Genomic DNA, 27,362 nt, shown 5'->3' on the forward strand with positions numbered 1-27,362 from the left:
CATTTTGACCAACCAAGCATGATGCTCTTTGGATAGTTCCCATTTGGGGATCCTATGACTCAAGGCAGGAAACACGTTTTGACAAGACGTTGTCTTCAGCAGCTGTATCTACATTGTGCTTTTAATCCTATGACAAGGATGTGAGAAGTCTGGGGCCCTGTGTTGACTTGAGAGCAGGTGGTAAAACTGGTGCCAGCTGGGCTCTTCCTTACTTCCCAGCCTCCTCACGCCGTAGACATCTCCAGAGTGTTTGCACCACGGCTCTGTGTCTTCTCCAATATCCAGTCCAGGTACTCGGCAACCTTGGTGTAGACTCCTGGTTGCTCCTTGCGGGCACAGCCTTCACCCCAACTGGTGATACCCACCAACTGCCACATTCCATTGTGTTTACAAACTAAGGGGCCACCGGAGTCTCCCTGGGTCACAGTGGGTAGGAAAACACAGTGGTAGAGAGTTATAACAGTGATTCAAATAAAGAGCTCCTTATTCAAAGTCAAGTGTCTTTTAACATTTTTCAGTCACACTTTGCACAACACACATGTAGCTCCTCAAATTCCTTGTGCCCCATCAGCCATGAACAAAATAAGTGTGCGGTTGCAAGGCCAACTTGTTCCCTCCCCCTCTCTCAGATAAACCCGACAATTTTAGCATTTTTACCCACAGTTCAAAAAACATCTACTTTTCTTATATTTTAACCTAACCATGACTCGTAAAAATGTCCTTAAATAAGGCATGTAGCTGTACTGATTGTGACATGCCAGTCATAGTCAATACACATACTGATATACCTATTGTAAGTAATGTAATGATATGCATTATTATGTTTAATTTGTCAAAGGTTATTTATAAAGATAAAGTCTTCAGCTCATTTCACTCTGAATTTCAGAACAAAACCTAGTGAAATGTAATGTTGGAAAGTTGCTTTTGAATGAACTGTCTCCAGTGAACTATGATGTGTTTGTTCACGGTCTAACACATTACCTTACAAGCATCTATCCTGCCTTCTCTGTAGCCGGCACAGATCATCTGCTTGGTTATAACATAATCTCGGTATTTTTTCTGGCATTCTTCATTGGGTACCAAAGGAATAGCTGCCTTTTGTAGAGTATTTTGGATTTCACCTACAAAGCAATCAAGATAGACCTTTAAAGGCAGAAAATACAATAAATGGGGAAATAAGACCGGAATTTTAAAGGAAGTCAAAGTGGTCCACTTTTCATGGGGATCGTATTGTGATCAAAAACTTGTCAGTGAATGTCAATGAGGTAGAATTATTACATACAGAAACAATGAGAGGGAAGGGGACAGAGAAAGGGGAAGAGGTGAAAGCAGGGGAGGAGGAGGAGGAGGAGGAGGAGGAGGAGGAGGAGGAGGAGGAGGAGGAAGAGAGAGAAGGAGAGAGACAGGGACAGGGAGGAAAGGGAGCGATCTGTGTTGGCTTCCTTCTAATGAAGTATTTCACCAGAGCCCTATCACCCAAGCTACCACAGACTTGGTTTCTCTGATTTCTTCCTTCCTCCTGCTGTAATACCGTAAGGTAACCTGTAAGTCCCACAGCCCAAACATCAGGTAATTTCCTAGGATGCTGGGAGTTGTAGTTCTTGAAAAATAACAACAAAGCCTCATGGGAAAGTACGATGATACAATGGGTTTGTCTTATAAGTCCTGACAAGACGTGTCTTGGGGCCACGCAGCTGGGAAATTCCAGGGAATGGTCCTGACTGAAGTTCATCCTGGTCAGTATTTAATATTTAAATAAAACTTGCTTCAAATTTGGCTCAAAATGGTGGAACTGGTTTTTCTCAGGATTAACCTTGTCTCAACAGCCTCTCAGAAAAAAGTTCCTTCATACATTTGTATTTTTAGTACAAATGCCTGGATGTTCTTGCCTTTCTTTGTTTTGCAAATTTAAATTGTAATAAAAAATTTAAAATTTGTGGAAGTAAATCCCAAACATTTGACAGCAAAGTATTGTGTTCTTTACATAGACTAAGTTCCATGACAAATGATACACTTGCAGATAACTTGATTTCTTCCCATGTCTATATTCCCATATCTATGCATATGTATATGGTGTCTATATATATGTAGCCAGATCAACATAGTGATAGTGTGAGTTAACTGAATCCAAACTGATTGGTTCAGGAAACATGGAGAAGACACAGCCAATCATCTCTTTTTGTAAACATGACACAAACATGTCTATTAGTGTTTATCTGGCACTTTTTATAGAAATAAGCATGCTTCTTTTCTAGAATAATAGTTCAAGTCTCAACACACAGGAACTCTTGACCTCAGGTCTACACAAACAGTTGATCCATCCATAAACTCAGAGGAAAGAAGAGAGAAAAACTCACCTCTCCTTTGATTGCTTTACAAGTAAAGCTGAACAAGCCCCTCAGTTTTAAATGCAGACAAAAAATGCAGGGATATGGTACTATTAGCAGCATTGTTATGTAAGGGTCACAGATACTTTGAATTACATTGTAGTTATGACAGAAATGAAAACATCATTTATGCCCATCTTTCAAGAGTATGGCAAATATTGAAACAATTTGACATGTGGGTACATTAATAAAGACATATGCACTGGGTAGTGGTGGCACATGCCTTTAATCCCAGCACTTGGAAGGCAGAGCCAGGAGGATCTCTGTGAGTTCCAGGCCAGCCTGGTCTACAGAGCAAGATCCAGGAGAGGCACCAAAACTACATAGAGAAACCCTGTCTCAAAAAACCAAAAAAAAAAAAAAAAAAAAAAAGAAAGGACATATGCTTATCACTATGTTAAATTCTGTTAAATAAATACCAGTAATTGTACTGTAATCTAATAGTTCTATGTATTTTACCTAAGCATTTAACAGTATAATTAGAGGAAAAGGTAGATTTATATCATATTGCAGGAATGCATTAAAACAAATATTAAGAACTGTCCTTAAAGGGTGATACTGGCACCTTGGCTATTGATTCCAAGGGAGAGCATGGTAAACAGGGACACTATGAGTGCTGAGGACCAGATGGGCTGCGCTGGACCTGATAGCACCAGAGGACCACAGTCTCTTATGCAGAGTCATGAACATATAATATCTATTATGAGTAAGATGCTTAAAGCATGAGCTCATTGGTTTTTAATGCAAAAAAATCATATTCTTGGGAATCAGAGGACCAATATTTTGGAATAAACACAAAGATCATGAGTAGGGATGGTGGAGGAGCTGACCTACTCCATGGACTTTAACATTTAAGACAGGGATATTTCAAATGTCAGGCTGTACCTCGTTCCTTCGTGTAGCCCCATCCAGTCACCCAACAGTTGGTATAAATTGTATTTGTGTCATCTTTGGAAGGCAGGCATATTGGCTTTTGGAATTCTGGAAGAAAATTGCATGAATAGATTTGGATTAATTAAAGCCATAGATATTGACTTTAAAAATTAATCTCTATCTTTTCCCTTATTCTTTTTTCTACAAAGCAACACAGCAAGAATGAGCCTTCTTGGGCCAGTCGGGATGAAGAACAGGAAAGGACAAGAGAAAGTGAAGGGAGGTGACTACAATCAAAATACACTGTGTCCACGTATGAAACATAATGAAACTCATCACTGAAACTAAAGAGTAAAAAGAATGGCCTTCCAGACATCAACTTCTAAAGCCCAAGCTCCCAGGAAATTCTCACATTTTTTTTGTATGGTTTTCTGGCACGAAACTTCCCCAGGAGAGGGGAACTCCTCCACCAAAATTTATTGGAAAACATTATCTACTTTCTTGTGTTTTAATATATACTGTGGTGGAATTCCGAGTAAAATTAGCCACACAGTCCCAGTGCTTGAATTGAATACCTAGCTTGATTATTACAACAGAGCGATGAGGAGATCAGCCACACCTCCAGCAGATATCAGAGGTAGAAGGAGGGAGGGCGAGCAGTCTGAGGTTACAGAGTTGTTAACAGACGCTCGCAGTTCATGGTGTTGGGAGGCATTCAGTTTCTGGGGAGTGATGTGCCTACAAAGTCAGTTACATGCTCCATGCCTCTCATTGTCTGCCCCATGTATTCTTAGCAATTAACATCTAGTCCCTCTTGTTTTCGTATAGTTCTATGTTCCTAAGCCCAAGTAGTGGTAGGTAACGCAACCAATCTTGTGAAAAGATGCACAGTGTCCTCAGATGGCAAAACCTTCCCTATACCTACTGTTTGTTACCATACCCGCAGTTCCATTCCACCCCAGAAAGTGATTGAGATTTCTTGCCCCTTAAGCAGCTGTGATTGTGTGGGAGTTCACAGAATCTTAATTTTCCAGGCAGCCTCCTCTTTCCCTCAACCCCACCGACCAGAAAACAAAGATAATTGCTGTAGATCTGTTTTCTCACTCAACCTGAAGTGATATAATTCAGTTGTGCGGTTTTCCCTTCAATGTGCTTCATACCAGTGTAATTCAAGGGCGTCTGAAGCTTTATTAGGGCGATATCGTAATTGCCTTCTGAGATTTTATATTTCTGATGTATAATAAGTTCTTGTATTCCTGAGAAAGGTGTTTCTTTTGTAATCTCTGACAGATAAAGAATCCCGCCATAAATACGCCACACGTCTGGGTAGGGGATCCTAGAAGAGAGACATGAAAACCAAAGTAACATTGGCATTGTGCCTTGTTCATTTTTCTCAGTACTTTTTCTTGTGGGGAGACAAAAGAAGAAGAAAGAAAACATTCCATGTGACCTAGTTCTTCCTTCTGGCAATTTATCATCACCTAGTATTGGACCTCTAAAGATTTAGTTTGTAATAAAACCTCTTAAACTTTTATTTTAGACTCCCTTTTGACTGAACAGGTTTTTTTTGTTTAGTGTATGTGTGTGACTATATGAAGCAGATATACATATTAAACATTTACTGATCGTGTATCATAAAGAAACTTACTTCAAAACAATTCTTTGATGTACATATAGTTTTACCATTCATTAATGATGAAAGCAAATTCACATAATAATGGAATAAATGTGCTTATTTCCACATAAATAATTAAAACATGTCTGAGTATTAGATATTAAAAGACAGAGAACATCTTCAATGACTTTAAGACTTCCTTAATATTTTAATTTTGTAATTGACAATGCTGATAATGTCACTTCGCATAAATCTGTAGCACCAAATGGCAGACATAGGTTTAGGACCATTAAGAAATTTTTGGAAATTCTATCCAATACTCAAACCAACATTCATTCAGTGAGTTTTTTTTTTTTTATAAAATTCAAGTCATCAGTTCAAACAACCCTATTTAAAAACCAAAGCCTAACACTATACAATCCAAAGCACACTGTGAGAAGAAACATTTTTAAGTTTTTGTTCTTTGTAACTAAACTGTTGCTTCTGTTCTGTAAGCAGAAAGCCCGATGCGCACAGAACCCACACTGTGATTCACAACATCAAATAATCTTCAGTCTAGTTGGGTTTAGGGTACAATCTGTTGGTACTGCATGGCATGACAGCATGCACAATGCAAAATAAGTGCCTTGTGCTTTAGGAGGAAAGGCTGCAGTGGAGTCACGTGACACAGCCCAGGCTAGGACTGCCTGAAGGCCTTGGGTCTGTCATGTGTTTGATTTTGAATTAACTTTGGTCAGTGTACATGTAGGGACCTTTTACCATTGCTAAAATTTTTTAAAACTCCCATATTGAGTTTCACTGAGTCCATATAGGTTTACAGTTCACAGTCCAGGAAGCTGTGGTTGATAATACTCAAAATGTACATCTTTTTTCCTTGTAATTACTTCATGTTTATTACAAGTAAAAATATGGGAATGCTTCTGTCCTTTTCCAAGAAGCTGTGGGAAAATCAAGTTCAGTTTACCAATCCTGAAAGCAATTGGTTTCATTAAATCAGAGCTATCAAGTAGCCATACTGATTAAAATAAGCCCTGGTAGGAGACTGAATTAAAGACATTCTGTTGCTTAAAAATCTACCTACCCATCTTTTGAATTTTAAAATAATCATGTAAAAGACATACAAACTAAATTTAAAATTATGATACTTTTTAGGCAAAAGACTTGGAAACATTTATTACCATCAAAACAAATAGGTCAGAGCCAAGGAGATAGATGGCTTGGTGGGTAAAGGGCTTGATTCTCAAGCATGAGTTCAGGTCCCAGCACACAACTCGGGCCAATCATATGCCTGGAGACAGAGACAGGCAGATTCCCCAGACTTTCTGTCCTGCCAGTCTAATCAAAGGGTTCAGTGAGAAACCCTCTCTCAACAAATGAGATGGACAAATGTACCAGCCTTTTTCTTTTGGGCCATCAACCAGCTCCCAAATCATGACACACAGACTTATTATTAGTTATGAATGTTCGACCTAGCTTAGGCACATTTCTGCCTAGCTCTTTCAATTTAAATTAACCTATTTCTCTTTATCTACCTTTTGCCTCAGGGCTTATTACCTTTCTTACTTCTGTATATCTTACTTTTGATGCTTCTCTGTGTCTGCCTGGCTGGAGTGTGTCTGGCTTCTTGCCCTGAGCATGTTCCTCGTTCTCTCCTCCTTCTCTCCTTCTTCTCTCGAGCCTAGATATCTCCTCCTGCTTATTCTCTCTGCATGCCAGCCCCACCTATTCTTTCTCCTACCTAGCTATTGGCTGTTCAGCTGTTTATTAGACCAATCAGGTGCCTTGGGCAGGCAAGGGGAAACAAATGCAACTCATCATTTCATAATTAAATGCAGCATAAACAAAAGTAACACACCTTTACACGGTTAAAGTAGTACTCTGCAGCATAAACAAATGTAACACACCTTTGTCTAGTTAAAATAATAGTCCACAACAGACAGCAATATAGGAAGATACCTGATGTTGACCTCCACATGTGTATGCACAGGTAAACATGTACACACACACACACACACACACACACACACACACACACACACACACACAAGAAGGATCTAAAACTTACCCATCAAAGCAATGGGCAGCTGTCAGGATCCACTGTTGTCCGATGATGGTCCCTCCACACAGATGATTCTGAGATACCAGCTTCACCTGCAAGCTGACCTGCCATGGCCACTCCCCTAAAGAGGAGTTTGTTCCTCCCACAATCCGCGCATTTGTTTTTGTTGTGCAGACTAAAAAGTGTTGAGATGCGTGGTCAGCACTGGACACAAATCCGCACCCCCTCCATTCCACAGCCCCATCACATATGACCAAGCCATCAGTCCCCACAACCCAGACTTCCGCACAGTTCCTTAACAAATGAGCTTCACTCACTAGGGCTGCCCACAGCTTTACACAATCTCAAAGAATACCCGGAGCTCCTGTCTGTGCTGTAGGTGATCTTAGTCGGAGAGCCATCCGTGGATAACCTTAAGGAACATTTACACCTGGACAAAATGGACAGAACAAAATCAAACCTGCAGCTAAGACCATAAAATAATGACCTTGCCAATCATCAACGAAATGGCCCCTTACCCCTCCACCTTGCAGTCCTCTGGAAGTGACGAGTAAGTGAAGAACTGACAGCGAATTGTCTTCGTACAAGTCTCCTGGCACACGCTCTCTCCTTGCACGAAGGTCACATTCAGTTCTTCCCCTCCGAAGTCAACTCCAGAGTAAATTTTGAAGTGGCAGGGTTCTGCACCATGCACAAACATCAAAGGACAGATAATGAGACAGGAAATAAGCCAGAGTAACAAAGTTTCTAGTGTCTTGAGAATAGTTTCATCAACTCTCAGAAGATCCCGCATTCTGTTGCACTTCTTGGCAGTTAGTATTTGTCAACTTGACACAAAATAGAACCCCCTGAAAAGAGGGAACATCAACTGAAGAACTATCTCCGTCAGACAGACTTGTGAACATGTCTGTGGGACATATTCTGGATTAAGGATTGATGGAGGAGGGCCCAGCCCATTGGGGGCGGTGCCACCTTTGGGCAGGTGGTCCTGGATTGTATTTTTTTTTAAAGGTAGCTGAGCCCATGATAGGAGCAAGCCCCAAAGCAGCATTTCTCCATGGTCTCTGCTTCAGTTCCTACCTCTGTTTCTGCAACACAAACTCTCTTCTTCCCTAACTTGCTTTTGGTCATGGTATTTATTACAGCATCCAAGAGGCACACTAGGACACACGTCATGTACCATCACTGTTGAGTCACATTACCAGGGCGAGCTTTTCTGCAGGTGAAGAGACTGTATCCGGATATAGCATTTTCTTGAGGAACAGAGGGACTTGGAGTACCACTTTTAGACATCTTGAGAAAGCAAACATTCCTATTAAAAATAAGTGAAAAAGAGAAAAAAGACAGCATTAGAGGCATTAGACAGATACAAAAGCAGCTCCCATTCCTTTTCATTAAAATGCAGCTCTGAAAATTGTATTCTGAGCAACTCTCTTCAGTCAATCAGATTGCAAAACTCCAAAATACCACAGGGATTAAACGTAAATAGAGTCACTTCTCCCTCTGGCAAAAACTAGTAGGTACAGACCACATGAAAAGAGGAGAGAGGATAAAATTCCACCTTCTAATTAGAAAAAGAAAAAAGAAAAGGCACCAGAGAACAAATCGTTTGGATTTAAGCTGCCTGCAGTATTATATCCACACACATCCGTCTTTGGGTCCCATGTTGCACATAAAAGAAACGGGAAGTTGTCTAAAAGTGAAGAGGTCAGACTAGACTCTAGATCAAAATAAGCAAGGCTCTGATTTCTCACAAGATTAAAGGGCAGACTGAATGAGGAGCTCTTAAGCCAATCCCAAACCCTAATGCTGGTAAGAAAGCTGTCTGATCCCTTTGCTGCTGTAGTTTGACTCAATGGTGTGTTTGTTTTACGGAAGGGCAGGTATGCAGATGAATCTGCTCATCTCTGGAGTAACCTGCACCTGGCAGAAAAACACCCACTTAAATTACAGGCTCCAGTGCTGTTAGGGAAACCAGCAATGTTCCTGCAAGCCTCTGCGAGGAACGGAAAAGGCTTAGAAGCGAGCACGCCCGCTCACACTCACCTCTGGGATTCTATCTGCCATTCGTTCGTGTAGAATGTGAAGAAGAGGCAGGAGGGATGGAAGGTGCAGATGGTACGACACACGAACACGTCAGGGGTCATGACCTGGCCCACATCTAGGTCTGCAAAGGCGAAATGCTGGAACATATCCATGGGACAACCTGTGAACTCACCGATGAAAAGCACTCCTCAGTGACACAAGGCCGAATTTGCTTAAGCTTTAGCATAGTAAATAAGGTAATGACAACTGAGTATCTGCAGAGCTAAGTATCCTGAGTTTAACATTGCCTGTTGAGAGACTGAGGCAGCATGCACAGTGCCCGCACAGGTCTGCAAGAGGTCCTCCGGGTATATATTAAAGCTTGCAGTTTACTGTTTTATGGGCTTCCTGGGTGTGCAAACGTGTGGCTCTCTGAATCTTGTGCCTTCTGTTTATTTGTTTTGCTCAATTCCGACATGTTAGTTTTTGTTTTCTTATTTTATTTTGTTATTATCCCTCAGAAGCCTGTTGGTTTTCTCGTGACAGAAAGGGATCTGGATGGGAGGGGAGGTGGAGGGAAAAGTGTAATCAGGATATATTATATGAGGGAAAAAAATCTATTTTCAGTAAAAGGGGAAAATAAATTGCCTGTGAAGTTATCTGCAAATCTATATTTTGTTCTTTGGAAAAAAGCAAAACTTGTTCTCACTCTAGAGACAAATCCCCACACTAGAGATGTAGAATAAGCCAATGAATGCTTCCTGCACCTCCACTATTTCTAATACAAGATGTTCAGGTGACTCGTGTTTCCCTTAAACTACCCTGGTCCCAACTAAGCCTTCAGAACATGCTGTCTTGTGTTTTGTCTCTGAGTGTTAGGAGCAGTATTTTAATAAGAAGAGATTAACACAGATTCTGAGGAGCTAACAGAAATGCCATTTGATAGTAGAAGAGCAAAGCTTCGTTTTCATTCCCTTTACATATTTTTTCTCATAGACTTTTATTTGTGCTGTTTACATGATTTACTCAATTTGATAACATGTAAGAATCAATTTGACTCTATACTAGTAGTATAGTATAGAAACTTAAGAACAATGGTAGGACAGTACTTAATATAGTTGGTCAAAAGAGTGCGCTTCTCATAATACATCCATTTGAGCAGCCTAGGGAGCTAGATTCAACTGCTCGAATTAATAATAATAATAATAAACACAAATACATGAAGACCCTTGGTATTGGAAGAGAATGTAGATTTCTATGCCAACCTACACCTGCATCCTCCCAAGATATCCCTGGCAGGTCATCCTACAACTTTTACGAGACCTTGGTAGTTGAAAAGGAGTTTGCCACCTCATGACAAAGTCAGTTTCTTGTCTGGACCACTGGAGATGTCAGGGACTTTTAAAACTTAGTTTCTACAAAGCCCTCTCTATCCAAACCAACCCCGGGGAATTGTGTACCAACCCATTCCCTAAAGACAGCCTTTCAAAACTGAAGAACAAACTTCACCAAAAGTTAAGGTAGTCATCTAGACTCCTTTCCAAGTTGAACATATTTAACATCTTCCTTTGCTCATTTCTAAATTTCCCATTATTTCTAGGTGTTCCGTCATCCAGGTGGCCCTCTTGGCCTGTGCTCCAAGGGCTTTCTACTGTTGCATACAAGATGTGGAATCAGAACCAGGCAAGATGGGCATCTCATATCTCAAAGAGTATTTTCACTCGAAAGGTAGGTTGTTAACTATGTGTGCCGGCCAGTTTTCTGTCAACTTGACACAAGCTAGAGTCGATAGAGAGGAGGGAGCCTCAACTGAGAAAATGCCTCCATCAGATCAGGCTGTAGGCAAGCCTGTAGAGCATTTTCTTAGTTAGTGATTGATGAGGGAGGGTCCAGCCCATTGTGAGTGGTACCATCCCTGGGCTGGTGGTCCTGGGTTCTATAAGAAAGCAGCCTGAGCGAGCTATGATGAGCAAGCCAGTAAGCAGCTCTCCTCCACAGTCTCTGCATCAGGTTCCTGCCTCCAGGTTCCTGCTCTGTTTGGGTTCCTGCTCTTACTTCCCTCAGGGATGGATTGTTACCTGGAAGTGTAAGCTGAAATAAATCCTTTCCTCCCTGCAAGTTACTTTGGTCATGGTGTTTCATCACAGCAATAACAACCCTAACTATGACTCTATGATTACTAAAAGTGTTATAGAATGTTAATGAGGGTGGGAGAATAAAAATGCCCAGAACCCATCTTTTCTATAACCGTGATGAATACTGGCAAAATGAACCAAACCACCATTTTTGGATCTCTGGAATTTAGCCAAAGGGACACACAATCCAGGGGCAGAAAAATGGCCAAACTTCAGCAAGAGCTGGGTGGGGTTTAACTTGCCCGACATTCCTGGCTCCTCCCCAGCTCCATAGAGACCTGGAAAACCAACCAGTCAGAATGGTTGGAGCCTCTCCAAATCTACAGTCCACCATTCCCAGACAAGGGCCATTACTTGACTTGTCTGGAAGCTCCCTGGAAAATTCCCCTCCCAGGCCCTGAGTTTATTTGACCTGACCCCAGCTTTGCCTAGTGTTAGCAGTCCTCCCCTTGAGAGCGTGTGTCTAAAGAAAAGCAGAGAAAGAGAGATGGAGGAAACGGGGTGGGGGGGGGGGTGGGGGGAGAGGCAGGGAGCAACTAGTCCTGGTGATTCTGTGACCTGGCATCTGCCTTGTGCAGTGGAAATAACTGTGGCATGATACCAAGACATTAATATGGAAAGAGTCTCTCAATTAGAATTGCAAATAACATCGACTCACTAACAGGGGAGGTGTGGTTAACTCCAAAGATTTCGAAATCCACGCAGGAAACTGCTGAAAACGCGTCTCTAAAGACAGTTCATTTTGAGTTGTGAGGTAAGAGGCTAGACATTTCAAAGAAGGGAGGACACAGGAGATTTGTGGGACTCGTCTAAGTGGTAGCTTCTGCTATGTGACCTTAGCATACGGTTTTACCCCAGGAACTACTGTTTTTTCATCCGTAAAGCTGAATGTATTGTTGATAAAATTAAGGACAAGGGTGTGGTAATGACTAAAAACCACCCATGGCTTATGAATGTAATTTAGAACTTTAAGCCCAGAGACAGCCTTCCTGTGGCTTTGGTTGGCATGCAAGAGATGTGAAAAGCCCTGCCTCTTAAAAAAAAAAAAAAAAAAAAAAAAAAAAAAAAAAGGTCATTTCCTGAAATAGCCAGGATTTTTATCACTCAGTGAAGGACACTTTAATCAGACTGAAAAAATGTGGGAACTTGTCGCAACTCAAGAAAGCTAGTACAAGGCAATCTGAGCCTGGGCATGTGAGGTGCTCTTTGAGGCTGTGGGCAGTCCCTGCGTTGGGCTTGAGGCAGGACAAAAGAATCTTGTCAGCTCTTCCCTGTGCATAAAAAATACTTGCAGCCCTGTGCTGCTAAGGCTGGAGAGGTTTGCCCCCAGCCAAAACTCCTGGTGTCTCTTGTTCTCCAGCGTGGCAGTTTGGGAGATGCAGCCTAGTGGGAAGTCCTGAAGGCATAACCGCATGAACTGGCTAATGCCTTTCCTGCAGGAGTGAGTTCCTGCTCTCCCTGAACTAGATCAGTTACCACAAGGGCGGGTTGTGTTAAACCAAGGCTTCCTCTTGTAGTCTGTATCTTCCACGCATGCTTACTTGACCTTCGTTTTTCTACCATGCTGGGGTGCAGCATCAGGTCCTGTGATGGTGAACATTATGTTCAGAGGACAAATTTATTGTGCCAGGCTTTTTAATTGTTTTTAACTTGTATAAGCCGTGAGGAAGTTGCTACCTTGAATGTACCCTGTCAGCTGGCCCGAGATGGACCACTTCCTGAAACCGTTGGGCTATTCTACAAAAAAATAAAATAAAATAAATAAAATAAAATAAATTGCTAATTGTTACTAAATATTTCACTGCCTCAGCTATTCCCACGAGGTTATGGGTCATAAGATGAAACAGGCCAACTGCTATGTTCTGCTTTTGTATGAAACGCTTGCTTTCTTGGATGACTGAGGCACCCACTGGACATCTGTTACAAAACCAGAGCCTTGCCAGCACCCAGACAGGATATGAGTTAATTTGGCTTCCCAAAATTATAACTCTGTGGTTTTTGCCTTTATAATCCTTTGTGTAATAGCTGAGCCTAGAGAACTCTCTCTGATTTGATCCTAGCCAGTCTTCTTTCTTTCTTTCTTTCTTTCTTTCTTTCTTTCTTTCTTTCTTTCTTTCTTTCTTTCTTTCTTTTTCTTTTTTTTTTTAAAGCCTCTAATTAACTAAAACCAAAACTTGAGTCAGACTGGTTAGTGAATCTCTGAATAACCCCAGACTCACAACAGTCCTTGCCAGATGTAGCCACCCTATTTTTAGCTTCCCAGCCTGCAGAATCATGAGCTAAAAGAGCCTTGTTTTCTTGAGATATTTCCCAGCCGTCTGGCATTCAGCTACAGCTGCAGATAAGCAGTCTAAGACAAGCATGATATACAGAACAAAACACATGTGAATAAAGAGTCCTATCTCCTGTAGTCAAGTGTTCAAAAACTAGAAAAAAAAATGGGTATTAAAATAGTTAACAAATTTGAGCCAACTAAATGGCACAGCATGAAAAGGATACATGGGGAAAAGAAAAGACAAATAGGAAAAGAGGTAGGTTGTTTTAGGCTTCTCTGTCTTGAATAGAGAGGTCATATCCCAGAACTCAGAACCAATACAGGGCGTGGCATAGAGCCAGCGTTCAGTATTGGCACTACTTACCATAAGTGATCTGGTTTCAGTCGATCTCACCACTGGCACCTTGATGTGCTAAATATGATGGCATTTGTCTGGATAATTCAACTGAAACTACCTCTGTGTCTGAAATTATAGGACTTTGTTGGTTCATGGCACTATGCTTTTTTCTTTCTTCCTTTTTTTTTTTTTTTTTTTTTGCTAGATATGGACACCATTGAATGACCTCACAGTTTTCTCTATAGTGTCACTGTACTTTCTAATGCTGTTGTTGTAGGAGTATTACAGTAAAACTAGAGTTTAAGCAACATAAATTCATTGTCTTTTAGGCCTAGGGATCAGAAAAACAAAGTATATCCTTCAGGATGCCAGGCAAAAGGTTTGCATGGGTCTGTTCCTTTGGAAGGGCATGTTGGTAGACCTGTCCCATGCCCTTTTTAATTCCTACAGGTCATGGCATTCCTTTGCTTTAGGACTCTTTCACCTTTAATGGCAGCAATGTAACCTTTTCAAGTCTTTTGGTCTCTGACTTGGACCCCTCTGTTTCCCACTTTATCAAATAAGGACCCTTGAGACTGCATAGGGCACATTCTAGTACTCTAGAATAATTCTTATTTCTAAGTTTTTCCATGTAATCACATCTACATAAACCCTTTGGCCCAAACCCATCACATCCCCAAGTCCCTGAGAGTGGCCCATGGATGTTTCCAGGCACTCTTATTTAGCACATCACAATCACAGTGGAAAAGTCCTCATCTAATTACCAATCTCGGAAAGTGCGCAGGGCTTCAGTGAGAATCCAGATACCAGGTTATCCAGTGTCTTTATGCTGGTGGGTGTCCCGCTGGAGCTGTGCTTCAGCAGGCAGGTGTTCCTGAATGTCAACAAAAGACGTTGTTATGGTTCTCAAGGTGCACACAATCGTGTGGATAACATTTGCTATTGAAATGATAACCACAGTGGTGCATGGTTGGGCCATTATTAATCAATAGACACTCTTCTTTCAGCAAAAGGCAGTTTAGGGTGCAAATGGGGTAGCCGGCAGACATCATTGTCTGGCGTTACGCCTTCATCCATACACAGCCTATGGGTACCTTTGAAGTTTACTGTTTTGAAGCGGGGTAGTGGGGGGGGGTGATGGCATTGAAATTAAGTATGTAAATGAGGAAAATGCTCAGGACTACATCCCCTTTGTGCTTTAAGTGGAGGAGAAGCAGACTTGTCTTTTTCATGGAGGATGCTATTGAATCCTGGTGTGTTTCACAAGGAACCATTCAGCTTCACTCACCGGTACTCTGGTCTATGAAATGCATTTGTAGCGTATGTGAAAAACTGGCAGTGAATATTGTTTGTGCACAGCTTCTGGCATTCTTCGACACTGTTGGTCTTAGAGATATTGAAGTTGGATCCTCTCATATCAAGTCCTTCATATGTGTCTTTGTGGCAAGCTGCAAAGAAACACATTGAGACCTTCGAGACATTCGGCGGAATTTCTTTCTAGACACAGACTAAACTGCTCTTCGGCCAGATCCATTTTGAAGGCCAGGATCCCATTTTTGGTGACTTCCCTGGTAAGAGCAGGATTTAGAATTTTTATTGCACATCTAAATTATCAAACCCTGCTGGACATTAGCGCACCCCAGTGTGTTTACCTGACCCCTATCGTACCAGCATAAAAGCAGGTTATTTTGCTTTCCTACTCTGCAAGGTGTATACAACAATACAGTTTCACAGAAGTTACCAGTGGCACTGATAAATAAACAAGGCGAAAGTAATAGGGGTCCTGATAGATAGTGTGGGCTAGAGATTTGAAGTATTGGACACACTGGTATACCTTTGACTTTTGGATTGAAAACAAACAAACAAACAAATAAAACAAAAACAAAAAACCATGACCTGTGTCTATTTCTCTTTCTTCACCTACTCAGGTCTGATTGTGATTTGTGACTGCAGGTCTCACCACTGACAGCTGTGTTAAATCTTTTATGGACTGTGGGAATTTGTTTACATGCTTGATGAAACCATTTCCCTTCTTGCTTTAAAATTTTCTTAAATTCCACCACTACCACTACCACCACACTTCGCCCCCTACCCCTTCATGCCTTGTAGACCTGGCTGGTTTGGAACTCCTGTGGCAACCAGCGGAAGCCCTGAGTCCACGTGTAAGGAGCAGATGAAGTCTATAGACATGGGCACAGCCATGTGAAGGGCCAATGCCTCAGACCCATGGGAAACTGGCAAAGCTTTCCCCGGATCTTCAGGAACAACTGACCAGTGTGTGCAAAAAAACGAGCAACTTCACCTTCCTCCTGCAGGATGTTTACAGCCCAAGAGGAGAGACTGGCTGCCTTTGGAGACCTCCCTCTGAGACTCGTTACCCCTCCCATGTGCTGTACATAATAATCACTCTGGGGTTTGGGGGTTCAATGCTTACAACGCACGGCACTCTCTCCTTTCTCCATGTCGGTCTGTGTGTCTGTCCTTTCTTATTCCCTTGATACCCTTCGTCAGTTTTCTCAGACCCAAGCCATGGTGGAGGTGGCAAACTCCCATTTCAGACCAGGATGACTTTGAACTTGAAATGGTCTTTGCTTCTGCCTCCCCAGTGTTGGGATTATAGCCATGTGCTAGCACACCAGTTTTTACATTTTTTTTTTAATTCTATTTAAGAATCCTTTTCATTGAAGTTTTGAAGGGACTTTAGCCAGCCCAACAGGTCCTTTCAAGTTTATCTTATATGACAAAAATATAGTTAATTCAGACAACTTAATTAGATTAGCAGTGTGTGTGTGTGTGTGTGTGTGTGTGTGTGTGTGTATTAGCACAAACAATAGTCTATTGTACATAACTGCAAATTACTAAGAATCATAAAATTAATTTATACATTGAGACAGTATGTATATACTGACTAATAGATAAGCATTATGTTAGGGTGTAGGGGGTTGCTGAACACCCTCAGAGGTTCATACAGGGCAGGAATCTATAAACTGTAGAATAAGGTTCCTTTAAATTTGCTGCAGATAAGAAAGGAAATGGGCTAAGGGTTGGGATGAGGTAGTCACAAATAAAAACAACAAATAAAAACATTTTCTTAATGACCATCTGTCCATTTTAAGCCTGCCTCTCAATAATTTTGATTAAAATTGCTTTCTGAGACCACTTTTTAAACTTTTTTCACCCCAGGGATAAAGTTTCTCTGTGTGGCCCTGGCTGTCCTGGAACTCGCTCTGTAGACCAGGCTGGCCTTGAATTCATAGAGATCCACCTGCTTCTGCCTCTCAAGTGCTGGGATTAAAGGTGTGTGCCACCACCACCCCGCCTGAGAACACTTGTTAACTTGAAGATATTTGGGAGAAAGTTAGAAAGGAACTTAAAAGCCAAAGTTAGTGAGGAAGATGAAGCTGGGGAAAAAAGAAGACAGCTAAGTAACTATGGAAAAGACACAATATTCTTATTTCTTTAAATTCTGTTGTTGGTCACAATCATAATATATAAAATTTAATCAACTAATGTATATGGGTTTGATTACATAAGACAGAAAAAGCATTTTGCTTCAGGCTAACTGTAGCTATTATACTGGTGAAGGAGTATTTATAGCTAAGCCATTGTCGGCCTTCATTTAATTACCTAAAATTCAAGTTGCAGACTCAGGCTGTGTGATATTGGGGGAAAAGAAGAACATTGGAAATTTGAACAGACAGGATGAACTGTATAAAGACAAAACAGCATAATCCAGGTCGGTTCTTAAGATTCTCCAAACACACCACCTCACTCTTCTTGGCACTTTCTCTTTCTCGTCAGTCCCTGTCATGTTAGAGAAGTGTCTTCGTTGTATTAAACCTCTAAGATGGTGTAGAAATTGTTTCCTAGGACATCAGTTGCAACGGGTGTCATAAATAAAGCTCTCTGACATCCTAGCGTTCACATTCCTTGTAAGAAATGATATGCTTAGCATGATTGACAGAACTCATACCTTCAGTCTGAGCTGAATGGCAAACAATAAGATTTCTTAAACCAGCTGTTTTCAACCTGTGTTTTCAACGGCCCCTTTGAGGGTTGAATGATCCTTTTACAGGGGTAGCTGAAGACCATCAGAAAACACAGATATTTATATCACGATTCATAACAGTAGCAAAATTAGTTATGAAGTAGCAACAGAAATGATTTTATGGTTGTGCGTCATCACAATGTGAGGAACTGTATTAAAGGGTTGCAGAATTAGGAAGGTTGAGAACCATTGTCTTAAACCCTTATCAATAGCCTAGTGGTGGCCAGAAAGTTCTAGGTTGTGGCTTACTGCTCTGTGCCTGGTAGACATGTTGCACCAACTCCAGCCATAACCATAGAGTACCATTTCCTCCAGTTGTAAGGATCTAAAATGTCACTAGACATTGCCAACAGACCTTTGAACTGGAAAGGGCAGAATCAATTCTGGTGGGAGCCACGAATCTCTCTGAAGTGAACTTGGGGATGGGATGTCCCCTGAGTCTTATTTGAAAAGTCTTTTCTGGAAACAGGAAAGGTCTGCTGTTTGGAGTGTGCATTCCTTTTCTCCAAATCTTACATTGTGTGTGAGCACCTTGGAGAGCAGAGGCTCATTAAGGTTGTGTGCTGTAAGTGATAAAGACAAGAACATTATCAAGATATATGTAACCCCTTCATGTGACTGAGACGCTGCTCTATCTCCACTCTCTTTCTTGGTGTTCTCTTCTAAAAGTCCATGATAGTACAGATTTTGAGCAAAAGCTTCTGTGAGTTAGAGTGTTATTAACTCAAATCTTGTTGAAAAGTTGACATCTTACCACTTATTTGATGACCACAGTGCTTTAAAGAGTGACCAGAAATGGCACCAGTCCGATGCAATCTTGGCAAGGTTCCTGTAATGCTGTCTTTCATGAAGCAACCAAACCTGTTTTTAAAAAAGATTCCTTTTTTATATATTTATAAAGGGGCATGTAATGTGAAACACACGTTAAGACATTACCCAGCATTTTCTATGTGTTAATAAATAAAGCCTGGGGTCAGGAAACTGATAGCATTTCCTTAGCATTTGCTGAAGAGGATATTCTTAAGACAATTCTACTCTATCTGAAGCATTGGTTTTCTTCATGTTCATGCTTTAAGCACAGAGAGCCAACCATATTCTAGAGTTGATGATTATGCCTGCATTTTGAGCTTCCATAGATCTTCTTCCTAAAAGATAATTGTTTTTGTTTTATGTGTACCAAGGAAGAAGCCCTGGGCTTCAAGCATGTTAATTAAGTGCTCTATCATTTCCATTCCACCCCCCCCAGCTTTTATTTAGTTTATTTTGAGGCAAGATCTTGTTAACATCTGTAAGCTGACCATAAACTTAGGATTCTCCTATCTGAAACATCTACATTTTCTAAAGTGGTGATTATTTTTACAAGTATTTGAATTTACTTTAAAAAGATTGAATCACCCGTGATCTAGGTCTCTATGTGATATTCATCTTGTTTACTGATCCCTGGTAGTTTCCTTCTAATGGGAGAATTTTTCTATCTTCAATATCAACTTTATGTTAATTTTACTATTTATAAGAATCCTAGAACCTAGTTCAGAATTTAATACAGTAATCTGACATGCAGTTTGTGTTTTTTATTTAAGTTAGCATGTAGGGATTAGAAAATGAGTGTCGAATTTCTAATTCTTAAATTTGGATAGAATAAAAACGAAAGTTATGTGTATGGAGACAGAAGCAAAAATTGACATTTTGGCTATTGATCAAATGAAAGAAAATTAAGGTGAAATTTCCAATTATATTTCTAACACTTGCACTTGTCAAAATTACCAGTTAATAATACACACACACACACACACACACACACACACACACACACACACACTTCTACATTCTAAACGTTCAAACTGGCTTACTACAGGTAACACTGAGATGTGCCTACTAGATCTTAAGTCTATTATCAACAAAACTCCTGGTTTACATTTTTTCAACTTTGCTACTCATAAATATAGAACAAGTTAAACAACTAAATATATTTCTCTATGCAGGTAAAATTTTCACCTTTTACCAGACAAGTAACACATAAGTGAATAAAATATATATTTGATAGTTAAAAAATAAAATCCACCGTGAAGTTCTATAGCTTAGTTTTCAAATGGCTACTGTAACTGGACAGAAGTTCTCTGAGTTGTCTGGTCTCTGGGTCTGGTTAATTTGAATGTGTGATTGTGTTATTTGCATCATTTATAATAAATTTTAATTAATGTATAATAAAAATGAATAAGACAGAAAATACATAGTGGAATGCTACTTCATGCTGAAGAAAAATGAGAAAATGGATAGACTTCGAACGTCTAATATTAAGTGGAATCATATAATCTCAAAAAGAAAAAAACCCTCATGTCCTCCCTCATACGCAGAACCTAGCCAATTACATATTTATAGCCATAAACAAAAATACATGTGGGGACAGTATAATATGTTGAAAGACGAACGAGAAAGGCCAAATATTACAGTATGAGGAAGGACCCTTTCTTGTTACATGCTCTTCCTTCAGGCCTTGGCTAGAGTGTTACTGCCTCCTACTGCTGTGAACAAGTGCCATGGATGTTTAGAATGTCTGTCTCTGTGTTCAGTAGTCTAGGAGTCTGCTTTGAAAAGACCGAGTCTAGGAGCTTTGGATGAAAATAGTCTTTGAACTCTCTGAGAAATACAACATCATTTTTGCATACTGGAAGCAGTTTGAGGAATGTCTAATCTGGTAATGATAAAAACATCACCTCTTACCTTTTATTGGGATCATTGGTTGAACTCACTGAGAGGAAGCTGAAGAGCAGGCACCTGGGGTGAAAGGTGCACATTTTCTGACAGTACTGAGCATCTGGGGTGTATATGGCAGCTACATCCCCACCTCGGAAGAAGCTGTTTTTATACAGCTGATTCAGGCACCCTGCGACAGAACCATTAAAGGTAGATTTAGGGAAAGTGTGACAGTTTTAATAGAAATGCGTCTGTTTTGTTGTTCTTTTGTACTTATCCCAATGACTACCCGAAGATCATTACAATACAGAGGTAGAAAGAAACATTATGACAATAATTTAAACAGTACCGCACGCTATTTTAAATCATCTTATGGACACTTATACACAAAATTTGATTCTTTTTTATTACCTGTATAATAATTTGTACATAAATTATCCCTGTTGAGATACAGTATGTATTTTTTTCCTGTCTGCTGTCTAACATGGTATGAAAACATCTCACCTTAAAAACTGGTGGCGCACGCCTTTAGTCCCAGCACTAGGGAGGCAGAGGCAGGCAGGATCTCTGTGAGTTCGAGGCCAGCCTGGGCTACAGAGTAAGATCCAGGACAGGCACCAAAACTACACAGAGAAACACTGTCTCAAAAAAAAAAAAAAAAAACTGATATACAACTTTTTTTCCCCAAAAAACTCCTTAAGAACAACCATCTCCCTACATTCCCCAACACTTTAAGGGGAGATTGAGGTCAGGACCATTATCTGCACTTTTTTTTTTTTTTTCATGAAAGAAGTCAGTAACTGAGTCTCAGAGTTCAGACATGGTTCATACCACGCAGTGAATAAATGTCCTGGGACATGAACTCACTCTGACTCTCAGTCTTGTCTGTCCCCTTCCAAGCAGGCAGTGTTACATGTTGCTGTCTGCCTCGGCCTTGTTCAAGGGAACTAATTATCGAGCACTCATTTCTTGGATAAGGAAAATGCATTTGCAGAGACCCACACCCAGATATTATGCACACACACACACACACACACACACACACAGAGACAGAGACAGAGACAGAGAGACAGACAGAGACAGAGAGACAGACAGAGACAGAGAGAGTCCTTGGAACACACATCTCCCCTCAGAACGCAAGGAACCCCACAGAAGAGGAGGAAGAAAGAGTATAAGAGCCGGAAGAGATGGAAGACATGAGAACAGACCCTCCGAATCAAGTGAGCAAGGCTCTTATGAATTCCCACAGACTGAAGCAGCAAGCAGAGAGCCTACAGGGGTCTGCACCAGACCCTCTACACACATGTTATAGCTTTCAGTTTAGTATTTCTATGGGACTCCTGAGGGTGTGAATGAGTGGGTCTCTGATTCTTGCCCCTTCTCTTGGGGCTCTTTTCCTTTTGTTGGCTTGCCTTGTCCAACTTGGATGTGATGGCTTTTGTCCTACCTTATTGTTTCTTTATTTTGTTACATTTGGTTGTTGTCTCTTAGAAGCCTCTTCTCTTCTAATGAGAGGCAGAAGTGGAGTGGATCTGGAGAGGAGGGGAGGTGAGAAGGAACTGGGAGGAGTAGAGTGAAGGGAAACTATAGTCAGGATATATTGTATAAGAAAATAATCTATTTTTAATAAAAGGGAAGAAAAGTCTAAATAAATATCTTTCAAATAAAAAACAGAACTGAAAGTGTATTTGTAAGCTAACTTGAATAGACTGGAATATATATATATATATATATATATATATATATATATATAACATATATATAACATATCTATTATATATGGTATTCTGCACCCCACATATCAGAGAACTGTCTTCAATTGATTTAATGTATGAATCTGTATTTACCTTAAGAGATCCAACTCAAATCTTTTACTGAGTTTTCTACCTTAGGTCGCCTGTCCATGTTCATCAGTCAGGTTTTCATTAATTATGCAGTACTCCTGTGGCAACCTTATCCATCTCCCTTTAAGTATCTATGATGCCACTGCTCTTCAAAGAATGGGTATCTAGACAACATATAGTTCATTAAGCACTGAAGATTTCAGATTTTCAGTGTTCTATCTGTGTGGGGATCCTGTTGCTAAGTCCCATTTCGATGAGTCAAACTAGCAATATTGCTTCTTTTCTTATCGGAGAGGTGTTGCCATGCCTACCTCTTGGGTCAGGTTTATATTTGGAAAGAGCAGATTTTCCTGGGTAGATGCTCCTGGGAATATGTGTTCCCAAGTGTACATCCTGAGCTGTCCCATTTGCACAACATGCTGAATAGTAGGCCCAGTGGTAATGGTAGCTATAAAGAGACTTGTTTTTAATATGGTAGTGTTTCATAATTATTGAACAGACACTCCTCTGCCATCCCATTGTGCAGACACATACAAAAACACAATCTGTAACCGGTGATCGCCTGAAAGTCCCTATCCTGCAGTTGAATCTTGGTAAACTAACATGTGACTCAGCCAATGAAGAAGAGTAGCTAAAAATGTTCTAATTATAGAATTGTTCATCCTCCTCCTTAGCTGGTAATGTCAATGATGATGATGATGATAATGATGATGATGATGATGAGGAGGAGGAGGATAACAGTGTTGTTTGTTCACAATCTACGTAACTTATATGATCTATAATGATCACGTTTTTCAGTTTTCAGGTTGACCCCATGTCTGTGGACATTGGGCATGTTATTTAGTCACATTAAAAAATTACATGGTCAAAAAAGAAAAGGGAGAATACCATCAATTATGAAAGAAAAGCATCTAACTTTAAAAATTCTGAGTGAGTGGCAGAGAGAAGGCTCAGGAGCTAGTGCTTGTACTCAACCCTAATTACCTGAGTCTCATCCCCAGAACCCCCAGAGTGAAAGGACAGAGCCAACTTCCACAAGTTTTCCTCTCATCTCCAGACGTGCTCTATGGCACACGTGTATGTGTGTGTGTGTGTGTGTGTGTGTGTGTGTGTGTGTGTGTAGACATAGATATGAGATAAATGAATGTTAGAACATTTTTATAATTAAATGTCAGGTATGAAAAGATAATTTACCAAAGAAACATAAGTAACTATAAGTACATAAAAACTGATAACAATGTAGGAGCCACCTTTCCTACATAAGTATAGCTACCATTCCTCATCATAAAAGCCTCTTTTTATAGTAAATGGAGACCATCACAGAAAACCACAACTTAACACAATGCAGAGATCAACATATTGTGGGGAGCCCAGCCCCAATGGATACATCTACAGCACATACCCTGAATCTGTGGCTCAGGGGATGTTATGAAAGAGGGCACGGAAATATTATGATAGCTAGAATACCAGAAAATCTGCTGTGAAATAAGAAATGGCTGCATAAACAAGACCAGAACAATGGCAATACCAATGGGCACGGTAACATCGAAGGGGGCAAGTTTCATGGGGTCCCACTCTTAGACAAAGAACTAACTACAGGCAACTAATGATTTCTGGGAGTAGAAGAATCAGCTTCTCCCAGAGATGAGCCCACTTATTGGTTATCCAGTCTACACATATATATACACAAACCATATAAACACAAGCAAAACAAACTCAGCAAGTTGTATTTATACACTTTTGTGTACGTATATAAATGTATATGTAATGAGAATAATACAAGAGTAAGAGGCAACCAGTTGAGAGTGAGAGAGACATGGTGGAGGTATGTTGGTCTCAAGATGCACAATAGCAGCAGGCCCAGAAGCTCAAGCCAAGCTGGAAAGAAGAATAAATCTGAATTTCTTCCTAGAAGCCTATGAAAAGCCTGTTACAAGACTAGCTTTAGTTAGGTCATCACACCAACACTGTCTGAAGCTCCTGGCTCTGGTCTGGCTGAGTCAAAAGCTCCAGTCCAGCCTGGGCATCAACAGCAGACACAGCATCTCCAGGACCATGTGGACCAACACCTGGAGATGGTTTCTCAGGAAGAAATCTGGACACTGTTTGCAGGAAGCTGACTCTAGGTCAGACTACAAAGCAACCAAGGCCTATTAGCACTATCCTAAGTGGGACAGTTGAGCACTCTAGTATGCTTGTGTGGAAAACCAAACAGAGAATGCCTTTCTGGAAGACAATCCCATTATGTGTGCCATAAAACCTTCAAAAGCATTTACACCTTTGTATCAAACATTTTTTATTTCCAATTATTTAATTTATAAATTGATTGAATATGTGCAAAGCATGTACACACAAAATACCACAAAGAGGAATGGATAACAAAAATATTTGTTTGGATTAACATTAGCTATAAATAGCAAAGGTATGTTAAAGTTATTTTTAAGCCATTAATAACACTTTTATAAAAACAGATACATGCAGAAAAATATGAAAAACTAAAGAAATAATTTAGCAATAGTTGTTTCATACTTTGGGACTACATAAAATACTCAGTTTTAAGTATTATATGTACTTGCATCTCCAATTTCCCTATCATGATCACAAGTTTTAAGTCATTTTTTTTTTCTCTTAGCTATAGTCCATAGCATCTCTGGCTAGTAATCCTCCACGTTCGATTGGTTTGAACATAGCAATACTTGTGACATAGACAAGCAGGTAGGGTTGATGGGACAGATGGAGGGAGGCGTAATTAGCAGATAGGGAAGAAAAAGGTTTTGTTTTCCCCCTAAAGGAATGACTTCCCTTTATGAGGATAAGCCTTCTTCAGAGCTCTTTACCCTGTGAAATACTTGAGAGTCAAGAAAATAATCCTTGTGGTGTGTCCATATCGTATGTCACCCTTGACTCAGAAGCCACCCTTCATTGTATATCAGGGGAATCCTCACTCTCTAACGACCATTGAGAGGGGTTGTTCAGGGTCATTCTTATCTCTAAAATCTAATGGAATACACAGAGAAAGAAAGCACACTGACACCTAGTGCTGAAAACTCTCCATTCGGACTACCAAAGGGACAATACACTAGTTAAATCTAAAGCAAGTGCCTTCAGTTCAGAAAGAGCTCCCTAGGCCTTATATTAAAAATATCATATATTAATCAGATACTTGGATTGGACTCAACCACTGTACAGTGTCTAATATTCTTTCCATCTTTCAGGTAGCGTTTGTTTTTTGAAGGCTGATAACAAAAACAAGTATGGAGGGTGGGGGTGGGGTTCTGCCAGAGAGTAATCTCTAAATGGGAATGTCTGCTAACAAAAGCATCAAGAGCTTGTTGTCTCTGAGCCCCCCCCCCTGTCATGTGCTTTTGGGGCCATGCAGCTAAAGAGAAGTTCTTGCCTTGAAGTATCAGCAGCTGCCTCCTTCCCGCAAACTGTATGGTTAAAGGCTTTCTCCAGGAGTGGAATATTTTAAATAACTATTCCTCTCTCACATACTATTTTTTAACTGCTATAGCTAATACTCACCACAGGACACTGTAGCAAACAAGGAAATGAAATAACCCACTTGGTTGAATAAAATCATCCTATGAAAGAAAAAAAATGTTTTGCAACTGCTAAGTTTAAAACACACTTACCATGCATTTAATATACAATTGAATTTAGTATAGAATTTGCTTTTTTGGCAAATGTCTAAATTGCAAACCAAGCACATCATCTCCAGAATGAGGATTTGGAGGTGATATTTTGTAAATAAAAAAATTAAAATATTTATTACGCTTCCCAAGATTATAAATTGAGACCTTTGGACTACTATTAGTATATTTATTGTTATTGCAGTTATACATTGTTATTACAATTAGCGTATTTATTGTTAATTTTAAAGTTTTATTTCTACTAATTTTGTAAAGAGAGCTAGTAAAAATAATTAAAATACTTATTACTTTTATTAATTTATGCAAAATTATTATAAATAAGGATAATAATATCACCCACAACCTCTACATAAAGGAAATCTTTGAAAATCTTCAAGCCAACTTAAAATTTTAAACCAATCAAAAAGTCATTCTTGATTTTAAAATATTGTACGTTAAAATATTTGTACAGTGGTGGCGCACGCCTTTAATCCCAGCACTCGGGAGGCAGAGCCAGGCGGATCTCTGTGAGTTCGAGGCCAGCCTGGGCTACCAAGTGAGTTCCAGGAGAGGTGCAAAGCTACACAGAGAAACCCTGTCTCGAAAAACCAAAAAAAAAAAAAAAAAAAAAAAAAAAAAAAATATTTGTACAAAGAAAAACAATTCCTTCTAGATTTTCAGAAAATTAGTGCATTACACCAATAGACTTTTTTTCATGCAGAAATAGTTATACTTAAAAAAAAAATGACACAGGAGGAGATTGGAATAAGAGAAAGTGGCTACCTGGACGGACAGTTGCCTCTATGGTTCTCGAGAGGAGGGAATCAGTCTCCAAGCTCTCTGAATATGGCGCTGTAGGCAGTATTTGCTTGGCTCCAGTGTTGACACTGGGCTTCTGGCATCAGTTTCAACTGTTTAATCTGTCAATACAATCCCTGAACATCCCAGTCCAGGTTCAGCTACTTAATATGTCAACGATTCCAGGAGGTTGTATAAACACGATGACAGAGCTGGAGTTTCCAACATGCTTCCCTTTGCAGAAGAATCCATGTGAGCAATTCTCCAACACACAGCAATGCCTTTCTAACTGCCAAGGAACCCAGGTGATGGGTTACAGCACCTGGTGAGAATGTAGAGTTACGCAAAGATGCATTGAAGAAATTTAGAAGTTTCACATTAGCCATGATACCTTGCTACCAAGGCTGGGCAGCACAGCACAGAGATGTGCTCTTCATAGATAAAGAAGAGTAATGTAAACATCACTTTTCACAGGTCCTAGCACCAAACCCATCACAGGAAACTCCAGTCTTGGGCCAGCAACTGCAGACCCAGGCTCCAAGATGATAATTGTAGGCTAAGCCACCAGGCAGGCCCACTCCAGTGGGATATTTTTCAGGACATTTATGGTAGATTTAGGAGCAAATCCATGCTCATGGGC

The 27,362-nt window shown here is 40.2% G+C and overlaps 1 protein-coding gene across 1 annotated transcript; it reads right to left on the bottom strand.

Moving 5' to 3' along the window:
• On the bottom strand, positions 1-25,875 carry LOC131894423 (plasma kallikrein). The gene is made up of 14 exons (XM_059244683.1): positions 25,818-25,875; positions 20,476-20,638; positions 18,509-18,615; positions 14,995-15,154; positions 14,471-14,580; positions 8,981-9,140; positions 8,137-8,246; positions 7,453-7,615; positions 7,252-7,364; positions 6,941-7,109; positions 4,421-4,596; positions 3,273-3,368; positions 982-1,121; positions 1-416 (listed from the first exon to the last, which is right to left on the bottom strand). The coding sequence occupies exons 1-14, from the start codon at positions 25,873-25,875 to the stop codon at positions 225-227; spliced, it is 1,917 nt and encodes a 638-aa protein (XP_059100666.1). The 3' UTR covers positions 1-224.
• Between the last annotated feature and the right edge of the window lie 1,487 nt (positions 25,876-27,362).

This window comes from Peromyscus eremicus, chromosome 17 (assembly GCF_949786415.1).
Source record: "Peromyscus eremicus chromosome 17, PerEre_H2_v1, whole genome shotgun sequence".
Classification (NCBI taxonomy): Eukaryota; Metazoa; Chordata; class Mammalia; order Rodentia; family Cricetidae; genus Peromyscus; species Peromyscus eremicus.